The following is a 21,110-nucleotide window of genomic DNA, read 5'->3' on the forward strand; positions in this document are numbered from 1 at the left end:
TTTGTTCTGTTTATCAGGATCAAAATCTTGAGCCAGGGGTTACTAGATCCGCAGTACAGCACTTAGGACAATACACAGAAAAGGGAGAAGTGGAATGTGCCTGCCTTGTGCCCGGTGTTTCTACATTCCTTATCTCACTTAGTTCACCTGAAGATTAGGTGAGATTAACATTATGATTCCCAAGTCATAAATTAATATCTCCCAGACAGAGACTCTGGGATGGTCGGTACTCTTCCCAGCTCACAAGCTTTGGGTGGAGCCTGTGTTGGAATCTCCTCTCAGGTTCTGAAGCTCAGGCTGTGCCCCCCTAGAGACCATTAACCACTGAGATCAGTGACGCACCCGTACCCAGGGGAACCTGTAAACCCAATAGATAATAAGGATCATTTTAACTGCCCGACAGTCATAAAGGTAATTGTCTCTCACTGCTGAATTATTTGAAACTTGGTCTTCCCTAAACTTTGATATTCTGGACTTAAAAGAGAATGACACATACAAACTTATATGAGGTATAGATCAAAAGTGTTTTAGAATGTAGTATTGTTTTGGCTTGATAACACAGGACAAGAATAAGTAGGTCCCTTACCTCAAAGATCATCTGTGAAATGCCCTTCATAAAAGGGATTGCATTTTGCCATCTTCCTATGTCAAAGGGAAGGTAGTTTAGTCCAAGTAAAGGTAAACAAGAGTATGGCTTTTAAAAGCCCGGGATACTGGTTACAGGGATAAAAACACATTGATGAATCTCAGAAGGTAATAATAGCTTTTAAAGAATTTTAAACGGCAAATCCAGGGTTGAGTTTAATTTAACTAAGGCCATATATTTTTCAACAAATATTTAATGAGCAGCTTCGGTGTCCTAATGCACAGTGCTGTGTGACGTTAAAACTGTACGAAATAGGACCTGTGTCCCTAAACTCTGCCCTTCAGCTGCTTGCAGCCCAGCATAGGACACAGCAGTGGCTATAAACTGACACCCTAAGTGGTAGGTGTGGGAAGGGTGTTTCAGATTCAAAGCCTGGCCCATTGCAGAGGTGGTCAGGAAAAGCAGTGTGGACAAAGGGGCTTTTAGGCTGAGCCCCGATGAGGACATGTAATTTACCGTTGAGCATTGATTCATTGCCTACTTCTTGAACCTGCAGGCAACATTACCGCTGACCCACAGTGTGGATCTGCAGTGGTTGGTGGAGTGGAACGCAGTCCTGGTCAACAGCCATTATGACGTGAAGAGCCCTTCCCATGTCTGGATATTCGCTCAGTCAGTCAAAGACCCCTGGGTTCTCTGCCTCTTCAGCTTCCTGCGGCAGGAGAACCTGCCCAAACACTGCCCCACAGCCCTCAGCTATGCCTGGCCATACGCCTTCACTCGGCTCCAGTCCGTCATGCCCCTGGTAGACCCAAAGTAAGGGAATTGTATGTCTTCCTTGGTGTTGTTGATCATTTGCCCTCTTACGTTCTCCTTTTATCTAACAGATTGGCATATTATAATCCTCTCTAGTTTCTGTGTTTCCTAATACAGACTCCTAAACATGGAGTAAAAACTGGCCAAAAGTTCTTTTTTTTTTTTTTTTCTTGTCCAGAGTTAGTTTTTTCTTTTCCTTAATCATCCCTATGACTGACTGTCTGGGTGTAGACTGTCCGACCCTTACTGGTGAAAACAGTCTTCAAGTTCTATTCAGCTTCCCGTCCAGTAGAGACCAGTAGAGACATTCCCTGTCCAGATTGTTCTGAACAGCATAGACAAGCCTTGACAGACAGTTGTTCAACTCTATTTGAGCCCTTCCTAGGATCTTTATTTAAGAAGTGATATTTAAAGTCCAGAACTTACTTTCACTCCTGTTTTCACATCCATATTTCTAGTAGCCCAATTAATGCCAAGAAAACCAGCACTGCCGGCAGCGGAGACAATTATGTTACCTTGTGGAGAAATTACCTTATTCTTTGTTTTGGAGTTGCAAAACCCAGTATCATGAGCCCGGGACACTTAAGAGCGTCCACGCCAGAAATCCTGGCCACCACCCCCGATGGCACCGTGAGCTACGATAACAAGGTGACATGACATGCTTCAGAAGAATTACTCTGTAAGGTTTCTTTTTAGCTTGTTTGTCTAGAGTTCACAGTGCACATTGCACTGTGCCTGCCATCTGGAGTCTGTGGGATCAGATTTTCATCCTACACGTTTCTAAATTCCATTGAGCGTTGATGTGCATAACTTATTATTCCTCCCTGACAAGTGGAGAACTGAAGAGAAAGAGAAGTTAAGAAACTTGCTTCAGACCATAGAGTGACTTGTATTTATTAGCACCCTGAGGTCTGGTTCCTGCCCTACAGACCACGTTTCTCTTGCTCTTCGCCGAGTATTTGCCCTTAAACCATGCCTTGATTAAATGATCTTGTTAAGAATGGTTTTGTTGACTTAATTGTTTTTTTTTAAAAGAAGACTGTTATGATAAAAATATTCTTTAGAATTTGTGTCCCAGGTGAAAAATGCATTCATTGTGCTGTTTTGAAATTGATGTCTGTCTGTGGTTTTTTTTTTTCTTTCTTTCTTTCTTTCTTTCTGAAATGATGGCAGTGCTTTGGGATGTGGTGTAGTACTTTGAAACTGTTATAATGGAATCATCATTTGATTAAAGGAAGCATCAGTTACCGTGTTACCTCTTTTTCACTTTTAATCAACTTGTTTCAGGCCATAGGCACCCCATCGGTGGGAGTTCTGTTAAAGCAATTGGTGCCTTTGATGAGACTAGAGGGCATTGAGATCACAGAATCCTTAGTTTTAGGATTCGGAAGAACAAATTCCCTTGTTTTCAGGTACGGTCATCTCAATGAGGTCTTCTAAATTCATTCCTGCTGCTGCTGTCATTAATTTTAGTTCCTGTTTTTAACTTGAGTTTGAGTTTGTGTTTGCGTGTTGGCATGTGCCTGGGGAGTTTATAGGCTTTGCGCCATTTCCTTTGTGTCCGCGTGGCTTGACGTGCATAGAGCAAGCATCCTCGTGATTGCCTTCGCTTGTCCCCTGTGGTCCTTGCAGCTTTGATTTGACGTCTCAGATTTTATCTCATGTGCGCAAGCTTCTTCTAGAGAACCATAAGTGAAGATGATTCAGTGTCCGTCGCCAGTGAGCCAGACTGTTCAGAGGCTTTGCTGTCAGAACAATGAGGTCTGCTCATTGGCCATTTATAAATGCAACAGGCTCTCACAGTTTAAGCGTTGACAGAACTCTTTCAGGAGTATTCTGTTATACTAGCCCATCTCTTTAGAAGGTGCTTTAGCTGCCTTAATAGAACCATCAGGTCTCACTTTCTGGATTCCTTACTCATTTCACACCTTTAATCAAATAACCATTCCATCTGAGGCAGTGTCAAAGCCTTTTGAAAGAGCCATCATAAAGTCTTAGCTCGGGCTGCCTCTGGTGACTTCAGCAAATCAATGAGCGCCTATAAGCACAATTAAAATCCTGACTTTTTTTACATAGAAAGGGAAGGCTCCAAGCATCTGCGAGAAACCCTATTTGAGAAAGAAAAATTAATGAGACATTTTAGAGGCCATTGAAAAAAAATCTGTTACATTATTCACATATACAGTCAGATTTTATTCTTAAAAAAAGTAATTGTCAGTTCTGATACTTGAGTGACAGTTAACCAGTGTTTTACTCCTTACTACTTAAGTAGTTAAGACAAAGAATCATGTAGAAATACTACAGGAAAATAAGAAAAACAATTCCTGGAATTACCTAACATTCTTTCCCAAAGAGCCTAAGAACCTAACATTCTTTGCCAGGGACATGTGCTCTTGTACATCTTACCCCCTCAATATTCCTCAGGGTGGGTAAGATTATATAATTTATTAGCCATGTGGGTCTGGAAAACATAATGTCTCTGGGCCTCAGTTCCCTCACCTGTAAAATTGTTACAATAAATAAAAATAAAATGTATCTAATAAAAAAGAAAAATTATTATAATTATAGAATCAATCTTACAGAGTGAGAGGATTAAATGTAAAAATGTATGAAAAAATAAAAAAATAAAAAATGTATGTAGTAAGTAGTCAGCAAATGGTTGCTATTGGAGGAGATCATCAATACTATTTCCATTTCTTTGATGAAGAAATGCTGGCATCTGTGTTAGAGAAATCTGAAATGGAATGCAGGTTTTCTGTCTCTCGGCACAGAATGCCATAAAATTTACCTTCCTAACTTTGGATTTCCCTGGAGGATGATGTCTAATAGCACAAAACATCCAGCCAGAATATTGCAAGGTGCTCAGGCATAGAGTAGGCTATAGACAAAATACTTGGCAGCAGGCTAGAGCTCATAATTTTGTTGTCTTGACATAGCAGTTCATAAATTATTTCCCAAAGAAGACAAATAATTAGATTCGTGGATATAAAGCTGAGAACTGGAAAAAATGGGAACAGGTGAAAGACGATAGATGATAGATAGATAGATAGATAGATAGATAGATAGATAGATAGATGATCAAACTTATTTTTTACTTCACTAGAGAAAAGGTTTTGATGAAAACCTCGTTATTATAATACTTGCCATAATTTGCATTTATCCTATAGCTCAAATAAGGGGTTTATCTTTGAACCTCCAAAAACACTTGATTTTAAAATCAACTGTCAGTTCCCTGAGCACAGATCCCAAAAGTAGTGCCATGACAACTGCCCCCGTCTCTTTTGCTCTAGTTAGACTGAAAATGTCTTCTGTGAGGGACTCGATTTTGTTTACCTTTATCCCCACTGCCTGTAATAAAGTGTTCTGATTTTAAGAGTCACTTACAACATATTGTTTGTTTTAGCCATTTAGAGAGGACTCCATAGAGGACTCCAGAACAGGAAATCAAAATCAAGTCAACAAATATGTATTGAGCCAAAATTATATACGTAACACTGGGATGAAAACCAGTAATACAAAGCTTAGGCCAATACCTAGTTCCAGTTCACCATGTGACTGAGAAACAGAAAGACCAGGGGGCATTTTGAGGTCAGAAGCAAAGTGAGAAAAGCACATGACTTAGGCTTGAATGGATATATTTGGTGACAAACTTGGTGTCAATAATAATGAATTTCAAATGTTGACCTTTTTCCTCCATAGAGAATTGGTAGAAGAACTTCATCCGTTAATGAAAGAAGCTCTGGAACGAAGACCAGAGGTAAGATTTTTAATTTAAATACTTCATGCCTCAGTTTATTTGGACAATAGTATAAATTTAGATACTTAATGGTTTCCCCTAAAAAAAAAAATGCAAACACCCAGAATGCTTTTAACAGTGAATCTTAATATTTTAACTTTTGTTATTTTTATTATTGCTCAGTATTTGAGTATTTAGTATAATACAGTTCCTATTTTAAAAGATTTTCTTCTAAACTCATGAAGGCAAAACAACCTAGATAGTCCTATGTATGTAAAACTATTATGTTCTTTTGCAGGAGGTTTGAGTTGATTGAACTTTGGGTTTTAGCTGGTTTACTTATTCTTTACAAGGAGTTGGGTGGTCAAGAATATTATTTGTTTCATCTGGCGTAGGAAGCGTTTTCCTCAACATTATCTTCCCTGGCGTGAACTCTGGAAAGGACAAACTTATAATGTATCAGGATAAAAAATAAAGAATACTTCCCATCTAGCAGATAAAGATAGAAGAAGTAGCAGAATTTTACTAGTGCAACTTGCATGACCAGAACTGGTGGGATTCTTTGTGTCCACTGTCCCTTTCTGTGTTTCAGTGACTCCGTCTTTCAGTAGTTGCTGGAAGCATCTAGGAAATGAGGCTGGTTAGTTCTCAACATTGCCACCTTGTAAATATTTATTGACCCACTTAGGATATGTTTCTTTTAGAGCCCGTAATAGCAAGCATTTTCTCTAAGGATTTGGAAGAAAGAGAAATACCCTCGTCTTTTATGTTTAGGAAATTGAAAATAGCTAGATGATGCTTTTCTTCAATACAGTTTCCCAAAGCAAAGTTATTTTTGTTTTGCCCACGTGCATAAATGTATTACCTCTTTCTACACAGAATAAAAAACGCCGAGAACGGCGGGACTTGTTAAGGCTACAACTACTTCGAATTTTTGAGCTTCTGGCTGATGCAGGTGTCATAAGTGACAGGTAGGGTGAGAATTCGAATGAGTTCATCTCACCTCACCACTTTTTGTCTCTCTTTCTTCTTGTCTTTCTTTTTTTTTTCTTTTTTTTTAAATGTGTTACCTTTAACTTTTACTCAGAAAAGTCCAAAAAAGCTTGTTGTTGTTTTTTCATATTTATTTACACTGCCTGTGGGTCAAGAACAAATTTAGTGTGCGAGTTCTGACAGTGAATCTTCTTTTCCCTTAAGCATTTACTACTCTGACATAAAGACTAATCATCTGAAAGCTTAATTTTTTTTTTTTTTTAATTCCAGCACAAATGGAGCCTTAGAACGGGATACTTTAGCCCTTGGAGCTTTGTTCTTAGAATATGTGGATCTGACCCGCATGCTCCTAGAAGCTGAAAATGACAAAGAAGTAGAAATTCTTAAAGATATCCGGGCACATTTTAGTGCGATGGTCGCCAACTTGATTCAGTGTGTACCAGGTACAGCGATGCATCACTGTGAAGTCCCTTCGTGCTTGAAAAACCCTTTGTGTTCCTCACTGCTGTGCTTTCCTCTTTCATCCTACGGGCCTGTGTGCAGGTCTAGGATGGGGTCCTTCATTTATTTTGCATTTATTTTGAACTACTTGGGAATACACATGGGAACAGATTGTGGTAATTCAGCACAGAGTTGGAAAGGCAAAAGGAGTTAAATTTGGCTTTGTGCTTATCCCATTATTTCTCTTCTTTGTTTGGGTTCCCATCTGAAAATGAATCTATGCAATTTCCAGAGGAAGGAAGTAATTCAGGGAGAACATTCACAGAAGCTTCATTTCTTCCTTCTCATTGTGCTCGTCTGCGAACGTGTGATACAGCTCCACAGTATTCCTCCTCTTGACTCTCCAAGCAACCCGTTCTATAGAATTCTATACAGCTTAGCAAATTATATTATTGAGAGGTTTTTTTTTTTCCATAGAGCAAATGGGTATGAAACCTTTTCATCTAATAAAAGTGTAGAGAATAAAAATAGCTGGCCAATGTGGTATAAAAATTACTATATTTAAAAATGTTGACATAATTACAAAAGGTCACAGTTCAACTGGTTCTCCTTTTTCCATTATTTTGATGTTGCAAAACCTTCTTCTTACCAGTCCTCCTCCTCTGGAGGACCCTAAGTTAAGATTTGAGTGGACTTCTTCAGTTAGAGTGTGTTTGTTTCAAATGGAGGTCTATACATTATATTTCCCAGTACTTTCAAAGACGGGCGGCAGCAGTCGAAAGGACGTTTGCTCTGTGAGAAGCAGCTGAGCAGGAGGTGTTGCAGCCTTCCTCGATGTTGGTTAAAAAGCAGTGTCTGCCAGTCCACTTTTTCTTTCTGCTTCCCACTCTGGACAAGGAGTCACTGACTGCAGCATGAGGAGAGGACTCTACACTTAAGAGAGAAAATTAGGCTTGCCTTCTTAAATGCTCATTTCATTACCTAAAGAAAACTCGAGTTAGGAAATAAAATTACTCCTTTTCTCAAAATCTAAGAATCATGTATAATAGTGACCTAAACTGTATTCACTATACGTTTCAGTCTAGGAGACTCTTAACTCTGTGTTTTCTCTCTAGTTCACCACCGAAGATTTCTGTTTCCCCAGCAAAGCCTGAGGCATCATCTTTTCATCTTATTTAGCCAGTGGGCAGGACCCTTCAGCATTATGTTCACCCCTCTGGATCGCTACAGTGATAGAAATCATCAGATTACAAGATACCAGTATTGTGCATTAAAGGTAGGGCAACTTTGTCTCGAGGAATAACTTTTGTCAGACTGTCTCTCCTTAAATTAACAACCTTTCCTTAAACTGACAGCCATGCCTTAAATAAGGTTAAAGTAACTAATATTATATGATAAAATATATGTGCACATGCAACAAACACACACACCCAGAAATGCATAAGCTGATTTTTTAAAATTCCAAAACATATGCATGTCAACATAGACAGATAGTTGTGTATAAATATGTACATATTCCAGCTGGGCTCTCAGTTTCAAAATACAAAACTTTTCCCAGCTCTCACTTTCATCTATGAGATGAAAACCATGAGAACCACCTGGTTTTGCTTATTTACCCTGTAAGTAGCTGCCTTGGCGGTTAGCTTTACAAACTGCAAGATCTCTATGTTACCTCAAATACAGAATCCACCAAGAGCCACATTCCCTTTTTAGTCTCCTATTGTAGAAGACTCCCCCAAATAAATTCCCACACTAATAAGGCTGTTCAAAAATAAGGCTGTTCAAAATCACAAGCATGATTCCTTACAGCCTAATGACCTTTAGAAAACTGTGTATTGGCTCTGTCAAATATACTGGAAGTTTGCTGACTCTCCAGTTGACTCTTGCCTCAATGAAGCTGATTTAAACCATGGCCCTCATAGTCATGGCGACCTACTAATTACAAAGTGAATCAAGATCGCCCCTTCTCTTGCATTCCCTTGCTTGCTCTCCTCCTCCAAGTAACTAAAGTTTATATTCCTAATTTTTTTCTTTGATTAAGAATCATAATTATTTACTTCCATATTTTCCATGGTTTGTCAATTTAGTACATTAGTCAAATATTTGTCACCAAAGCAAAACTTGAAAAGCTGTATTTACCTTATAAAGCAGAACTTATTCACTTAAAATCACTGAAGGTCAGTTTTAAATACTGTGAAATGGTCATTTCATTGTGAGTATCTTACTCTTTCATTGTAAAGATTTGTTATCATAAAATTTTATGTCCACGAAGTTAAATTTATGGCTTTTAATTCTTATTTAAAAATCCAAAATTGGGCCTCTGGTCCTTTTTATTTAACCTAGTAAGGAATACTTTACTATCTTGTGAAAATAACTGCTTTAGAAGACCCTCATCATTTACAAATGTGGTAGTTACGTTTTAGGGAGTCGCTTGTGTGTTATTAGATCATTGCCGATTTCATTCCATGTTGGATTGTTTCGTTATCAGGCAATGTCAGCGGTGTTGTGCTGTGGCCCTGTGTTCGACAACGTGGGCCTTTCCCCGGATGGCTACCTGTACAAGTGGCTTGACAACATTCTGGCTTGTCAAGATTTACGAGTAAGTATTAGCCAAAAATACATTGTATTTGTTTGTTTGTTTGTTTTGTGTGTGTTATGTGTGTGTGTGTGTGCACACACGCACACGCAACACAGAGACCTATACTTCTGTGGCTGATGTTGAAGGTCATTCTGTGAACAATGCTCATGCACTGTAGTAACCCAGTCAAGGCCGATCACCCTAGACAGAATGACCTTCAACATCAGCCACAGAAGTATAGGTCTCTGTGTTGCACACATTACACTGTGATGCATCAGGATAAAAAAACACAACATATTTACCAAAGTTGACCATCAGCTGGGTCCAAAAGCAAGTCTCCATGAAGATCAGATGATTGAAATGACACAGACTATTTTCTCTACTCACAGTGACAATAGGCCAGTAATCAATAAGAAGAAGATAATTAAGAAACGCTCTTCCAGATAACTAGTGAGTCAAAGAACAAATAACAATAGAAACTGAAAATTATTTTTTACCTGAAGAATAACAAAATACTACATACTAAACTTGTGGGCTGTAAGTAAAGCCTTGCTTAGAATGAAATGTGTAGCCTTGATTATATATATTAGAAAGAAAAAAGGCTGATCATCAATGACCTAAGCATCCATCTCAAGAAGTTATAAAAAGAATAGCATATCAAACTGAAAAAAAAGTATAATGAAGGAAATAATAGAGATGAAAGGAGAAGTTAATGAAAAAGAAAAAAATTAATAGAGATGATAATTTAAGTCAAAAGTTGAATTTGTTAAGACTAATATAATTAATTCATGGCAAGTCTGATCAAGAAAGAGAAAAGACACGTGTCATCGACATCAGAAATATAAAGGGGACATCCCTACAAATGGTAGATATTAAAAAGAAAAGAGAACATATGAACATATTTGTACCAATAAACCTGAAAATTTAGGTCAAATGGACAAATTCCTAAAAAAAACACAACCCAAAAAGGAAAGAAAAGCTGAATAGTCATAGAAGTATAAAGAAATTTTATCTGTAATTAAAAGTCTTCCTACAAGGAAAACTTTAGGACCAGATGGCTTTACTGATGAGTTTAGCATTTGAGGAACAAATTGCATCAATTTTATACAAAATCCATAAAGAGAAAACAGCTCAAGAAGAAATACATCCCAACATATTTTATGAGACCAGCATAACATTATTACTAACACCTGCCAAGGATTTAATGGGAAAAAAATTAAAAGACAATTTTATTCAGGAGCATAGATACAAAAATGTAAATAAAGTATAAGGAAATTTAATTTGATGATATATAAAAATGATTCATCATGATCAAGTTGGCACTATGCAAGAACTTCAAGATTTATTTAATGTTCAAATAGCCATCAGTTCTTAGTATGTTAATTATATTAATAGAGCCTCGAGAAGAAAATATATGAGCATCTCAATAGATGCAGAAAAAGTATTTAATGAAATTCTACATTTATTTATGAGAGAAACCCCTAATAAAACTAAGAATAAAAAAGAACTCTTAGTTTGATAAAGGGTGTTTAAAAAAAAAACCCTATTATAAACATCATACTTAATGGTGAATATTGAAAGTATTCTCTGAGATTGGAATGACCAAAGACGCTTGCTTTCACCGCTTCTATCAACATTATACTGAAGATCCTAGTCAATGCATTGGGAAAGAAAAAATAAGATATCAGGAGTGAAAAAGAAGAAATTAAATTATAGATATAAATGTGAAAGCTAAAAAAAACTGAAGTTTCTAGAAAATAATACAAGAATACAGGAGGAAATCTTAATCCCTGGGGTCTAAGTAAGGTTTCTTAAACGGGATGCAAAAATTACTAATTGTAAAAAAAAACCAGTTAATAACTTCCTCCAAAAAACACCATTAAGAGTGTGAACAGGCTAGCTACAGAGTGAAAGATGTTCGCAAGATAAAACCAGCACTTCTTATCTAGAGTATATCAAGGATCCCTTCAGATAAATAAGAGAGACATTCATAGAAAAATGAGCAAGTGACTTAAACGAGCAATTTACAAAAGAGGTTATTTCAATAGCCAATAAACATAAAAAACTGTTCTCAAGCTCATGAGTAATCAGAGAGATGCAGACTCACCACAGGAGATACTACCTCAAATCCACCAGAATGGTGAAGATTAAAAAGATGGACAATGTCAATGAAGAAATAGAGCAACAGGAACTCTCATAGAAGTCTACAGAGAGTAGAAATCGAAATAACCACCTTGGAAAACTGGCATTGTCTACTAAGGTTGAACATAGGACACCCTACGACCCAGCAATTGTACTCAGATATATATTTCATAAAATATATATCCAATATGTACAACATAAGACACGTACAAAATTGTTCAAAGCAGTATTATGAAGTCAAAAGCTGTAAACACCCGACGTTGATCAGTATAGAATGAACACATTGTGAAATAATCATATATCAGAATACAACAGTGACAATGAATGAATGTGGATGACTCTCAAACATGAGTTGTATGAAAGAAAACAGACACAAAATTATAATCTATATAATTCCATTGCAGAGGGTTCAAAACAGCCCAAACTAACCAATGGTGGTAGAAGTCAGGATAGTGGTTCCTTTGGAAAAGGAGAGACAGACTAGTGATAGGACAGTGCATAAGACTGGCTTCAATGGTGCTGGTAATGTGGTGTGTACGTCTGGTGTTCACACTGGTGTGTTCAGTTACAGTAACTCATTTACTTGTGAATTATATGCTATGTATCTTACACTCTAAAATAGGGTTTCTAAAGCTCAATAAAAACTTGCTGATTTTCTTTCAAGTCAAACTAACTTCTTAATGAAATGTTATTTTTAAGTCCTTTGTAGTGGTATCATTAGCTTTTATCTGCTGCTAATTACTTAAGCCTGTGGGGAACTAGGCTGATGATGTTTGGCCATCCAACTAGAATATTGCTCCCATCTTAGTCCACACCCTATTGTTTAAAAAAAAAAAAAAAAAAAGCCAGAATCTTTCCTTCTCCACCTGGTCGCAACTGGCAAGAGAAGGAAACAGAAGGAGACAGGAAAATGTTACTCTCTGAAGGGAATATGGCCTCCAGGCACCAGGCTTCTCCTGGACAAATGTGACCATCCAGTATTCGACAGTAGCTTCAGGAACGGTCAATAAAGGATCCATTAATTCTATCTGGTATGATGATCAATTCACATGAGAGTCTGTGATTAAGAAGAGCTTATAGGAACTACATTTCTTTTTAAAACATTGCCAGCTAAGTTTAGTAATCAAGCCCCATAAATATATTCTGATTTTTTTTCCTCAAAAGACTTACACGCATAAAGGCCATCCTTTGTATACTTAATTTTTAACAAGATACATGTACTGTTCAAAAATATTTTAAATGCAATAAGGAAACATTGCCAACAAAGTCTTTATTACCTTTTCAGAATTAAAACTCAAGAATAAGTGAACCCTATACATGACACATTTACAGAGTCTGATTTAGTTTATACATACATTTCAATTTTCAGTTGCAACTTTGCATCCTCTTAAAGAAGAATATGTGGAATAAACATTAAGATGAAGGGACACCTGGATGACTCAGTCAGTAGGGGGCACAACTCTTGATCTTGGGTTTTGTGAGTTCGAGCCCCATGTGGGGTGTGGAGATGACTTAAAAATAAAATCTTAAAAAAAATTGAGGTGAATACTCTGTCTCCACTTTCAATTTTCCCAGTTTATGTTGGCTAAGCATGATTTTGTGTCTTTCCCTGGAATAACTTTTCATTAAACATGAATAATTGCTTTTCTCCATGTATTCAGGTTCATCAACTTGGCTGTGAAGTCGTCATCTTGCTATTGGAACTTAATCCCGACCAAATTAATCTTTTTAATTGGGCAATTGACCGATGCTACACAGGTTCCTACCAGCTCGCATCTGGCTGCTTCAAAGCCATAGCAACTGTGTGTGGAAGCAGGTATGAATTCTTGTAAGTGAAAGGTTTTTAAGTGGCAAGTACAATGAAAGTTGCTCTTCATGATATGAATGTATGAGGGCTGACTGTTTTGCAATTATCTGAGCAGAGTGAATTCTAAAGAAATACACAATGGCCAATATTTCCCCAGCAGATAGACCACTCCCTATAAGTCTGCAGCTACAATGATTTTTCTCATTTTCCTGAAGAATGATTTGTCCTTATAGCATCCTTCTTATTAATTGCCCGGAAGTTCACAGGAACAAATACGAGCAGGATTTGAAAATCATAAAGAAGGTACATTAAAGGAATTAAAGGAGTTTCTAGAAATGTTTGTGACAGGTGTGAACTGTAAGCCCTTTAGCCATCCTGAGACCAAACTAAACCCAGGAAGCAACCTAAGAATGTTACATCGCTCTATTAAAAAAAAAAAAAAAAAGTAATGGGCGCCTGGGCGGCTCAGTCGGTTAAACATCTGCCTTCGGCTCAGGTCATGATCCCAGGGTCCTGGGATTGAGCCCTGCATTGGACTTCCTGTTCAGTAGGAAGTCTGCTTCTCCCGCTGCCCTTCCCCTGCTGCTCGTGCTTTCTCTCTATTTCTCTCTCTCTCTCTCTTAGACTCAAATAAAATCTTTAAAAAAAAAAAAAAGATAAAAGGGGCTGCCTGGGTAGCTCAGTTGGTTAAGCGTCTAACTCTTGATCTCAGCTCACGTCTTGATCTCAGGGTTGTGAGTTCAAGCCCTGCATTGGGCTCCACCACTGGGTATGGGTCCTATTTAAAAAAAAAAAAAAAATTTTTTTTAAAGTTACATCTCTCTTGCCCAAAACTTCAGAAAGGAAGAAAAGAAAATGTGACACCCTGGGTTCCATAGATTACACTTATAAAACCACACTCTCTAGTTATGTAAATTAGCCCCTCAGTGAAGTCATGCAGCACTGTAATTTATTGAGTGAAATAATTTCACTATTTCACTGAAATAATTTCATAGCCAAAATGAAAGGGTTAATGAAGACCGCAAAGTGCATAAGCTATTCCCAAGAAAGAGCTTATGTATTGGAAACTGATAGAAGGCAGCCCAAGTTTATTTTTGAAGAGACTCATATAGACTATTAATTTTTCCTTTTTAATTAAATGTTGAATTTTAAATAGCTACCTTAAGCTACCAGATGAAGGGAATAAAGTGAATGAGCTTTAAATTCTGACCTATTACAACCTATTCTGTTCTAAATTAATAAGAACAGAATATTAGAAGACCTCTACTTTCAATAAACCTAAAATGAACATGCTATTTCAAGAGAGAGGTTTTTCTTTAAAATTTTCAGCTTTCATTTTTAAAGACAGTAGATAACATTTCACATCTAAAGCTTACATTTTCTATAATCTTAATAGTAGAATGTTTATTATACATTTCAATCTCAGTAAAAGTTACAGCAGATGAATATAATCTAAACTGTCCAGTTTGCCATCATTTTATTTCATGATGTTAACATTATGAAATGATAGTTATACCTATAGGATATTACCAAAATAGCAAATTTTTTTTGCAAAAACCTTTCTCCAGAGTGTGTTTTTATTTTCAGATATTTTGATATTTTAAAAATAAATCTGTTCACATGACTCTTTTTGATTTTGAAAATGTATTTAGAATATGACTTGGACCCTAGATCCCTTTGACAAGAATTAAAACAAAGAAGTTTCCTCTCTGTGCTGCCTTTCTCCCAGTGAACTCGATGTGAACTGTCCTAGTCAAATTTATTTCATTGCATGGCCATCTCATAAAATATTGTGCTGCATTCCTCTGGGTGAATCTAGGTATTTTCCTTAGAGAGCACTAATAAATGTCTATGAATTTAGCAGTATAATCTGAATTTCGTTAATATCTCCAGTCACAAAAATATTAAATCATAAAACTCCCCATATTTAGATTTTTTTTAAGATATTACTCCAAACTATTCTGCTTTCTTAGACAAATATTGCAGATCAACTTACATTCACGACCCTCATCTATCCAGCAGGAAGTTTCGAGGACCAGGCATTGACATGGCCGCAATCTGTCCGCCAAGAGAGTAGCCAACCCTTCTGTCATTTGTCACCACGGGGCATGTTCAGAATTTAAAATTTCAGCTGGGGCTTAAATTTGCTCTGTCTCCTCATAAATTCTCAGTCTGCATAGTCTGGATAAGCCTCGGGATTTGTTCAAACAATCTTTGTACTTATATTTTCAGTACTTTTTTGAAAGCAATTCTGGTGTTTTGGCTTTTGCTTTGTTTTCCACAAGTTTGCTCCTAAAAACCCCTAACTACCTTCTGTTATGAAATAATATGTTCCTGAAAACTCATACCTAAACTGGGTCATATTTTAACATTCTCAAACAAATTATCTGTACAGTAATTCCTACAAGTCATATTCTAAAGTGAAGAATCTTTCTTGTAAAGAATTATCTCCTCCTTTTCAAATAGAAATGAACATATGCTGGATTTTTTTATAGGAATATGACAGTTTATAACCAATCTCATTCACTAAGGAACCATTTACAATTAACTATAAAATACATAAAAAATTGAACATTTAAAAAATGCTCCTGAATAAAACTTTCTACTTTTGGTTTTAGAAGAGGGAATTAGCCAGTTTTGCATAGTTTAATATATCAATCCCTGTATTCATCAGCTGTGATAATGAAAAAAAATAGTTCTCTATGTTCTTTTTTTGTTTCTTTTATTTCTATAGAGGACTCTGTGTGTGTGTGTGTGTGTGTGTGTGTGTGTGTGTGTTGTGAACTTGGTGGAATCCAATCAAAACTGAAAGTGTTACTATAACTCTGATGTATCCAGTGATATTGAGAGATTTGGAAGTCAGTGTGGATCTCAAATAGGACCAGGAGAAGTGAGGATAAAAGTAGAAAGTGATGGTAGAACTGGTAATATTAATTTTGAAGAATTTTTTATAAAATATATCTTATATTTGATTAAAAGCTATTAAGTGCAGCTCATTACTATAATTAAACACAAAAGGAAATAGCTCACCTGTCAGGCAGCATTAATTCAAATACCTATTTGATTTCTTTGTGTCTTCTTATTAACTTCCCCTCAACTCCAAATTATATCAGTACAGAACAGATAAAGAAATTGAGAAAGAGATTAAATGGATATCCAACATTCTAAATCAAGGTAAATAGTATGCTTTATATTAAAAGTGTAGGCCATTTCCAGTTGGTGGCTTAACTCAACAAAATTCTCTTCACATTTAATTAAATACTTGAGAGTTCTATTGTTTTTACTCTTACCCTCCAACGTACTACTACAATGTATTTAATAACTGTTTTAGAATTACATATAAGGTCAAAGTTTTAATTTATATTTTGTTGGGTTTATCTTGGGAGGTGGTTTTTGTTGCCATTGCTGTTTGTATGTTTTGCCTTAAGCTAATTTCTTATAATCTTTCCCAATTTAAATCAGCCCCAGCAAACTTGAATTATTACAAGTAGATGTCCCACATGTCTTACGGAAATAGCATCTATATATTACCAAGGAAGACAAGGGAAGCTTATGATTCATGAATCCTAATCACACTCCCTAGCTGGTGATGCATAACCTCATTTGGTTTTGCCAGTCAGCTGAAGATTTCAAGAGAGCACAGAGGTTAGGAATCTGGGCTCAGGAAACGTGCTGTCTTGAGCTTGAATTTAGCTCTGCCCCTAATCAAGCTGTGTGTTCCTGAGCACGTTACTATACACACTTCCTCATTTGTAAAATGGGAACACTAGTATGATTAGGTTAAACCAATTAACCTAATGATTAAATTAAACCAATCTTTCCTTTTAATATGGTACATGCTAGCCTCAGAAATTGCAACCATGTACAGAGGGGCGCCTGGGTGGCTCGGTCGTTAAGCATCTGCCTTCAGCGCAGGTCATGAACCCAGAGTTCATGGGATCGAGGCTCGCATCGGGCTCCCTGCTCGGCGGGAAGCCTGCTTCTCCCTCTCCCACTCCCCCTGCTTGTGTTCCCTCTCTCGCTGTGTCTCTCTCTGTCAAATAAATAAATAAAATCTTTAAAAAAAAAAAAAAGAAAAGAAATCGCAACCATGTACAGAAATGCATGCAGGATATTTACTACTGTATTTTAAAACAGTGAAAAACAACCTCAAGTCTGTTAATAGGGGAATGAGTAAATACGGCATTTCTAATCAAGTCCTTAAAAATAGATCTATAGATCTGAAGATGAGAGATATCTGTAAAATATGAATCCAATTTCTTGACCTAAGGCCTAGCACATAGTAGGCACTGTGTAAACACTCTTACTATTCAATAGCTGTTGGAAGCAGAAAGCTATGGTGTAATCCCCTCTATCAACTAATGAAATCTGTTTCTCTCCAGAATACCTCAGAGTTACCCCGAACTTTGTCATTCCATTTTATATAAGCCAGAGCTAGTGGGTATTTCCCAAATTCTTCAAAACCTCCTCTCTTCTAGACTAAAAAAGTTTTATTTTTTGTTTGCTTTCTGAATTACATCTGCCTTTTGTATTTATTTTACGATTTGATTTTTATTCCAAATGATCACAGCTGTCTTTATCTTTTACCCTTCCCGTGGCCTGCATTGAATAATTTAATACTGAAAGGTGTAAGATTTTGTTTCTAAGCCTATTTTAACCATCTAAGTACAGATGTTTTATTTGTACTCCTTCACTCTTTTGAGATCTAATTTTTCACTTCTCTGGGATTCTTTCATTTTCTGTATCTGTGTTGTTATTTCTTTCAATGTTGTTCTCCATAAAGTCCATAGTTCAGTCCTAAGCAGCTAATTGAGTGCACTAATTACATAGTCCAGTGCATGGCCCTGCATAGGAGGGAGGCTTTGTCTTCCCTTTTCCTGCCTTTAAAAAAATCCCCAATGATCCAGCAATATTTGTCAGTGTCCTTTTCTTTCTCTTCAAGTTTTTATTTAAGTTCCAGTTAGTATTCTTTTATATAAAAATGGATATGTGTTAAATCTCCGTGTTAGAGACAGCAGCGTAGGTAAGGTATCTCTGCCGCGGTGGGCCTCCTGGAGTGTCCTTTCTACTTTCCCAGTCCATCCTGGATACTGCAGTTTGTTAGAACTCCAAGTTAGACTGGCTATGAAATGTACTATTTTGGGCTGTCCAGGAGGCTGATAGCACTGTGGATAAGTCCATTCTTTGGAGTCAGACTTACCCAGGATACAGTGTAGGCTCTACTGCTTGTACATGAACTTGGTCAAGTACTTAATGTCTCTAAGCCTCTAAGCTTGTGGGGAAGATAAAATAACAAATCTACGTAAAGGCCTTGGCAGAGTAACCAGCACAAAATAGGCAGGTCATAACATAAATGTTACCCATCGTTCTTCATTATCCTCACCACAGCATGTAGGAGGTTTCCCTCACTTCTCATCTGACAAATCAACCGCGTGCTTTTTTGTTCATTTCAGTATAAAAGTTCTAGGGATGCCTGGCTCAATCAGTTAAGCATCTGCTTTCAGCTCAGATCATGATCCCAGCGTGCTAGGATCAAGTCCCACATTGGGCACCTTGCTCAGCGGAGAGCCAGCTTTTCCTTCTGCCTGCCCCCCGCCCTGACAAATAAATAAAATCTTTAAAAAATAATAAAATTAAATTAAAAAATAAGAGTTCTGGGAAAGTAATCCTTTTGGAGTGCAAATTAGTAAAGCCATTTTGGAGGGCAATGTGGCAATATCTACCAAAATTTGATTTGCACCCTTTGACCCTGTATCACCTCTCCTAGAAATCTGTTCTAAAGAAATAACATTTGGTGTTATAACAGTGAAAAACATTATAACTATGAAAAAAAATGAAAATAACCTTTAAATGACTGTTAATACAGGTCAAAGGCTGGATTTCTCAGGAAACAGACTCCGGGGTGGAGATCTGAGTACAGGATGTTAATTAGGGAATGCCCTTGGGGTCAACATCTATGGCCAAGTGCAGGAAGTAGGACTGGGCAGAGGAAAAGAGACCTCAACTAGTCCCACAGGGGCTACTGCTGGGTATGGGAATGTCCTTGACCTGGGCAAATTTCTTTGGCCGAAGGCAATTCCCAGATTCAGCCAGAGACCTCAGCCTCCAACGCTAGTTGGAGGATTGAGTGCCTCAGTCCTGAAAGGGGGATCCAGGTGGCACACCACAGCATCTGCTATAAAATTGATCTATTTGTGGTATGACCATACTATGGAATACCGTGCAGCCATTAAGAAGACTGGGGTAAGCCTCATTCACTGAAAAAGCTCATCTCTAAACAATACCCATGGGTACTATAATCACATTTATGTTGACAATGTGTGTAATAGGGAAGGGTACTTATTTATACACATACTTAGAAAAGGGTGGTTGCCTCCAACAGTTGGGAGAGCAAAAGGAAGTAGACGTTTCCACATCTTATTCTGTACACTTACCTACAGCCGGCACCAGCTCTCCCACCATGTGAGTGAACCGTCTTCAGAATAGATCCTCTGGCCCCATGCATTGCTTGAATCTTTTTTTAAAAAAGGTGTATTCATGTATTACTAGAAAGATAAAAGATTACATTTGATTAATGTCAAAAATAAAAGTGAAAACCATCCTTTTTCGTGTATTTAACCAATGCTCACTCTAATCTCTGATTAAACTTACTGTAAGATGGGCATGTATTCATAATAGTATTATGCCTTTCTAGAAGGGTGATTTTTCAAAAACCGAACTTCTTAGACAACTGTAATTATATTACAGAATCAAAAAAGGAACCCACAAGAAAATAATTAATGTTTTTTTTTTTTCCACCTCCAAGCCATCTTCTGCTTTCTGAAGTTTGCCTCAGGATAAATATCAGTCACTCACTACCTATGGAGCAAACCATTCCCTAGTTGTTTATCTCACCAAGAGTTTTCTATTTATGACCTCTTTTCCACCATGAGAAAAAAACAAACATTTAAAAAAAAATCATCTTTAAGGAGTATTAGATAGCAAGAAAGGAAAATGAATTTAAGTTCCATATTCCATTTGATTATACTGTAATATCCCTATTACACACATTCCATTTGGTTATACTGTTAGTTGGCTGGGTTCCTACTCCCCATCCCATGCATGCAATCAATTACCAAATCATGCCAATTTTATCTCCTTAGCGTTTTTCATCTCTTATCCCCTCCTTTCTGTCTCTACCATTCCTGCCCTAATTCAGACCCTCATCAGCTCCCCTTTGGTATATTGTAACAGCTCCCAGTATTGGCCCCCCTACAAGCCCCTTCTCTGCAGAGCACTCAGAGCGCTTCTTCAAAGGTGATGTCGTTGCCTCACTGCCCCACTGCAAATCCTGTGGGATCACCTTAATTTTTAGGATGAAGTCCATAAGCTGAACCCACCTATCACCCTAGTCCCATCTTCTGTTCCTCTACTAATTCTTTCACTCAGTCTGCTACACAGAGATTCTTTCCTTTACAGAAGGGATCTTGCTGTTTCATTCTTGTCATCTTTCAAAATGCAGTTGTCTCTGCCTAGAACACTCCCCCATGTTACCCTTGCCATGGCCTGGCTAATGTCTCCTGGCTCTGCCAATCTCAGTTTACTGGTTTCCCCCTTGGAAAAGCCTTCTCTCACCCCCAGTGTGGCGTAGGTGTCCCTCATCGGGATTCTGTAGCATGCTGTGGCTACTCTCACCATAACTCGACCTTATAGATTATCTCCCTAACTATACAGTAAGTCTCCCTTAGAGGAAGGGGCCAGCCTTACTAACTTAGTATCATCAGTACTGTGCAGTTGTTCCTGGTATATGTTTGGTGCTTACAACGTTTAGATGGATTGAATGAAAATATTAAATCAGTGAGCTACTGAGGAATGTAAACATATCATCTTCTCTTCTTTCCATTTTTATTTGGTTTTCATTAAAATCTATTTACAGTAGATAGATTTTTGTGTGTTCATTTATCCTGGTGCAACAATAGTCAATTTTAAACAAAAACAGAGCTATTTCTCTTCTTCTAATAAACAGCAAAAG

General features: G+C 37.3%; 1 protein-coding gene across 3 annotated transcripts in view; it reads left to right on the plus strand.

The window, feature by feature from the left end:
* The window catches only part of FRY (FRY microtubule binding protein), a 348,142-nt gene that overhangs the window by 235,355 nt on the left and 91,677 nt on the right, over nt 1–21,110 (plus strand). For all 3 annotated transcript variants that reach the window (XM_028104226.2, XM_088021790.1, XM_028104219.2), the window contains exons 21-29: nt 1,143–1,402; nt 1,861–2,050; nt 2,690–2,814; nt 5,102–5,159; nt 6,018–6,109; nt 6,402–6,574; nt 7,688–7,848; nt 9,061–9,171; nt 12,954–13,108. In XM_028104226.2, the coding sequence (XP_027960027.2) occupies nt 1,143–1,402; nt 1,861–2,050; nt 2,690–2,814; nt 5,102–5,159; nt 6,018–6,109; nt 6,402–6,574; nt 7,688–7,848; nt 9,061–9,171; nt 12,954–13,108 (1,325 nt within the window). The remainder of the gene's footprint in view (nt 1–1,142; nt 1,403–1,860; nt 2,051–2,689; nt 2,815–5,101; nt 5,160–6,017; nt 6,110–6,401; nt 6,575–7,687; nt 7,849–9,060; nt 9,172–12,953; nt 13,109–21,110) is intronic.

The sequence above is a fragment of the Eumetopias jubatus genome, unplaced genomic scaffold, assembly GCF_037043125.1.
Source record: "Eumetopias jubatus isolate StellerSeaLion01/CBP00866 unplaced genomic scaffold, mEumJub1_p1.0 scaffold_3, whole genome shotgun sequence".
Lineage (NCBI taxonomy): Eukaryota > Metazoa > Chordata > Mammalia > Carnivora > Otariidae > Eumetopias > Eumetopias jubatus.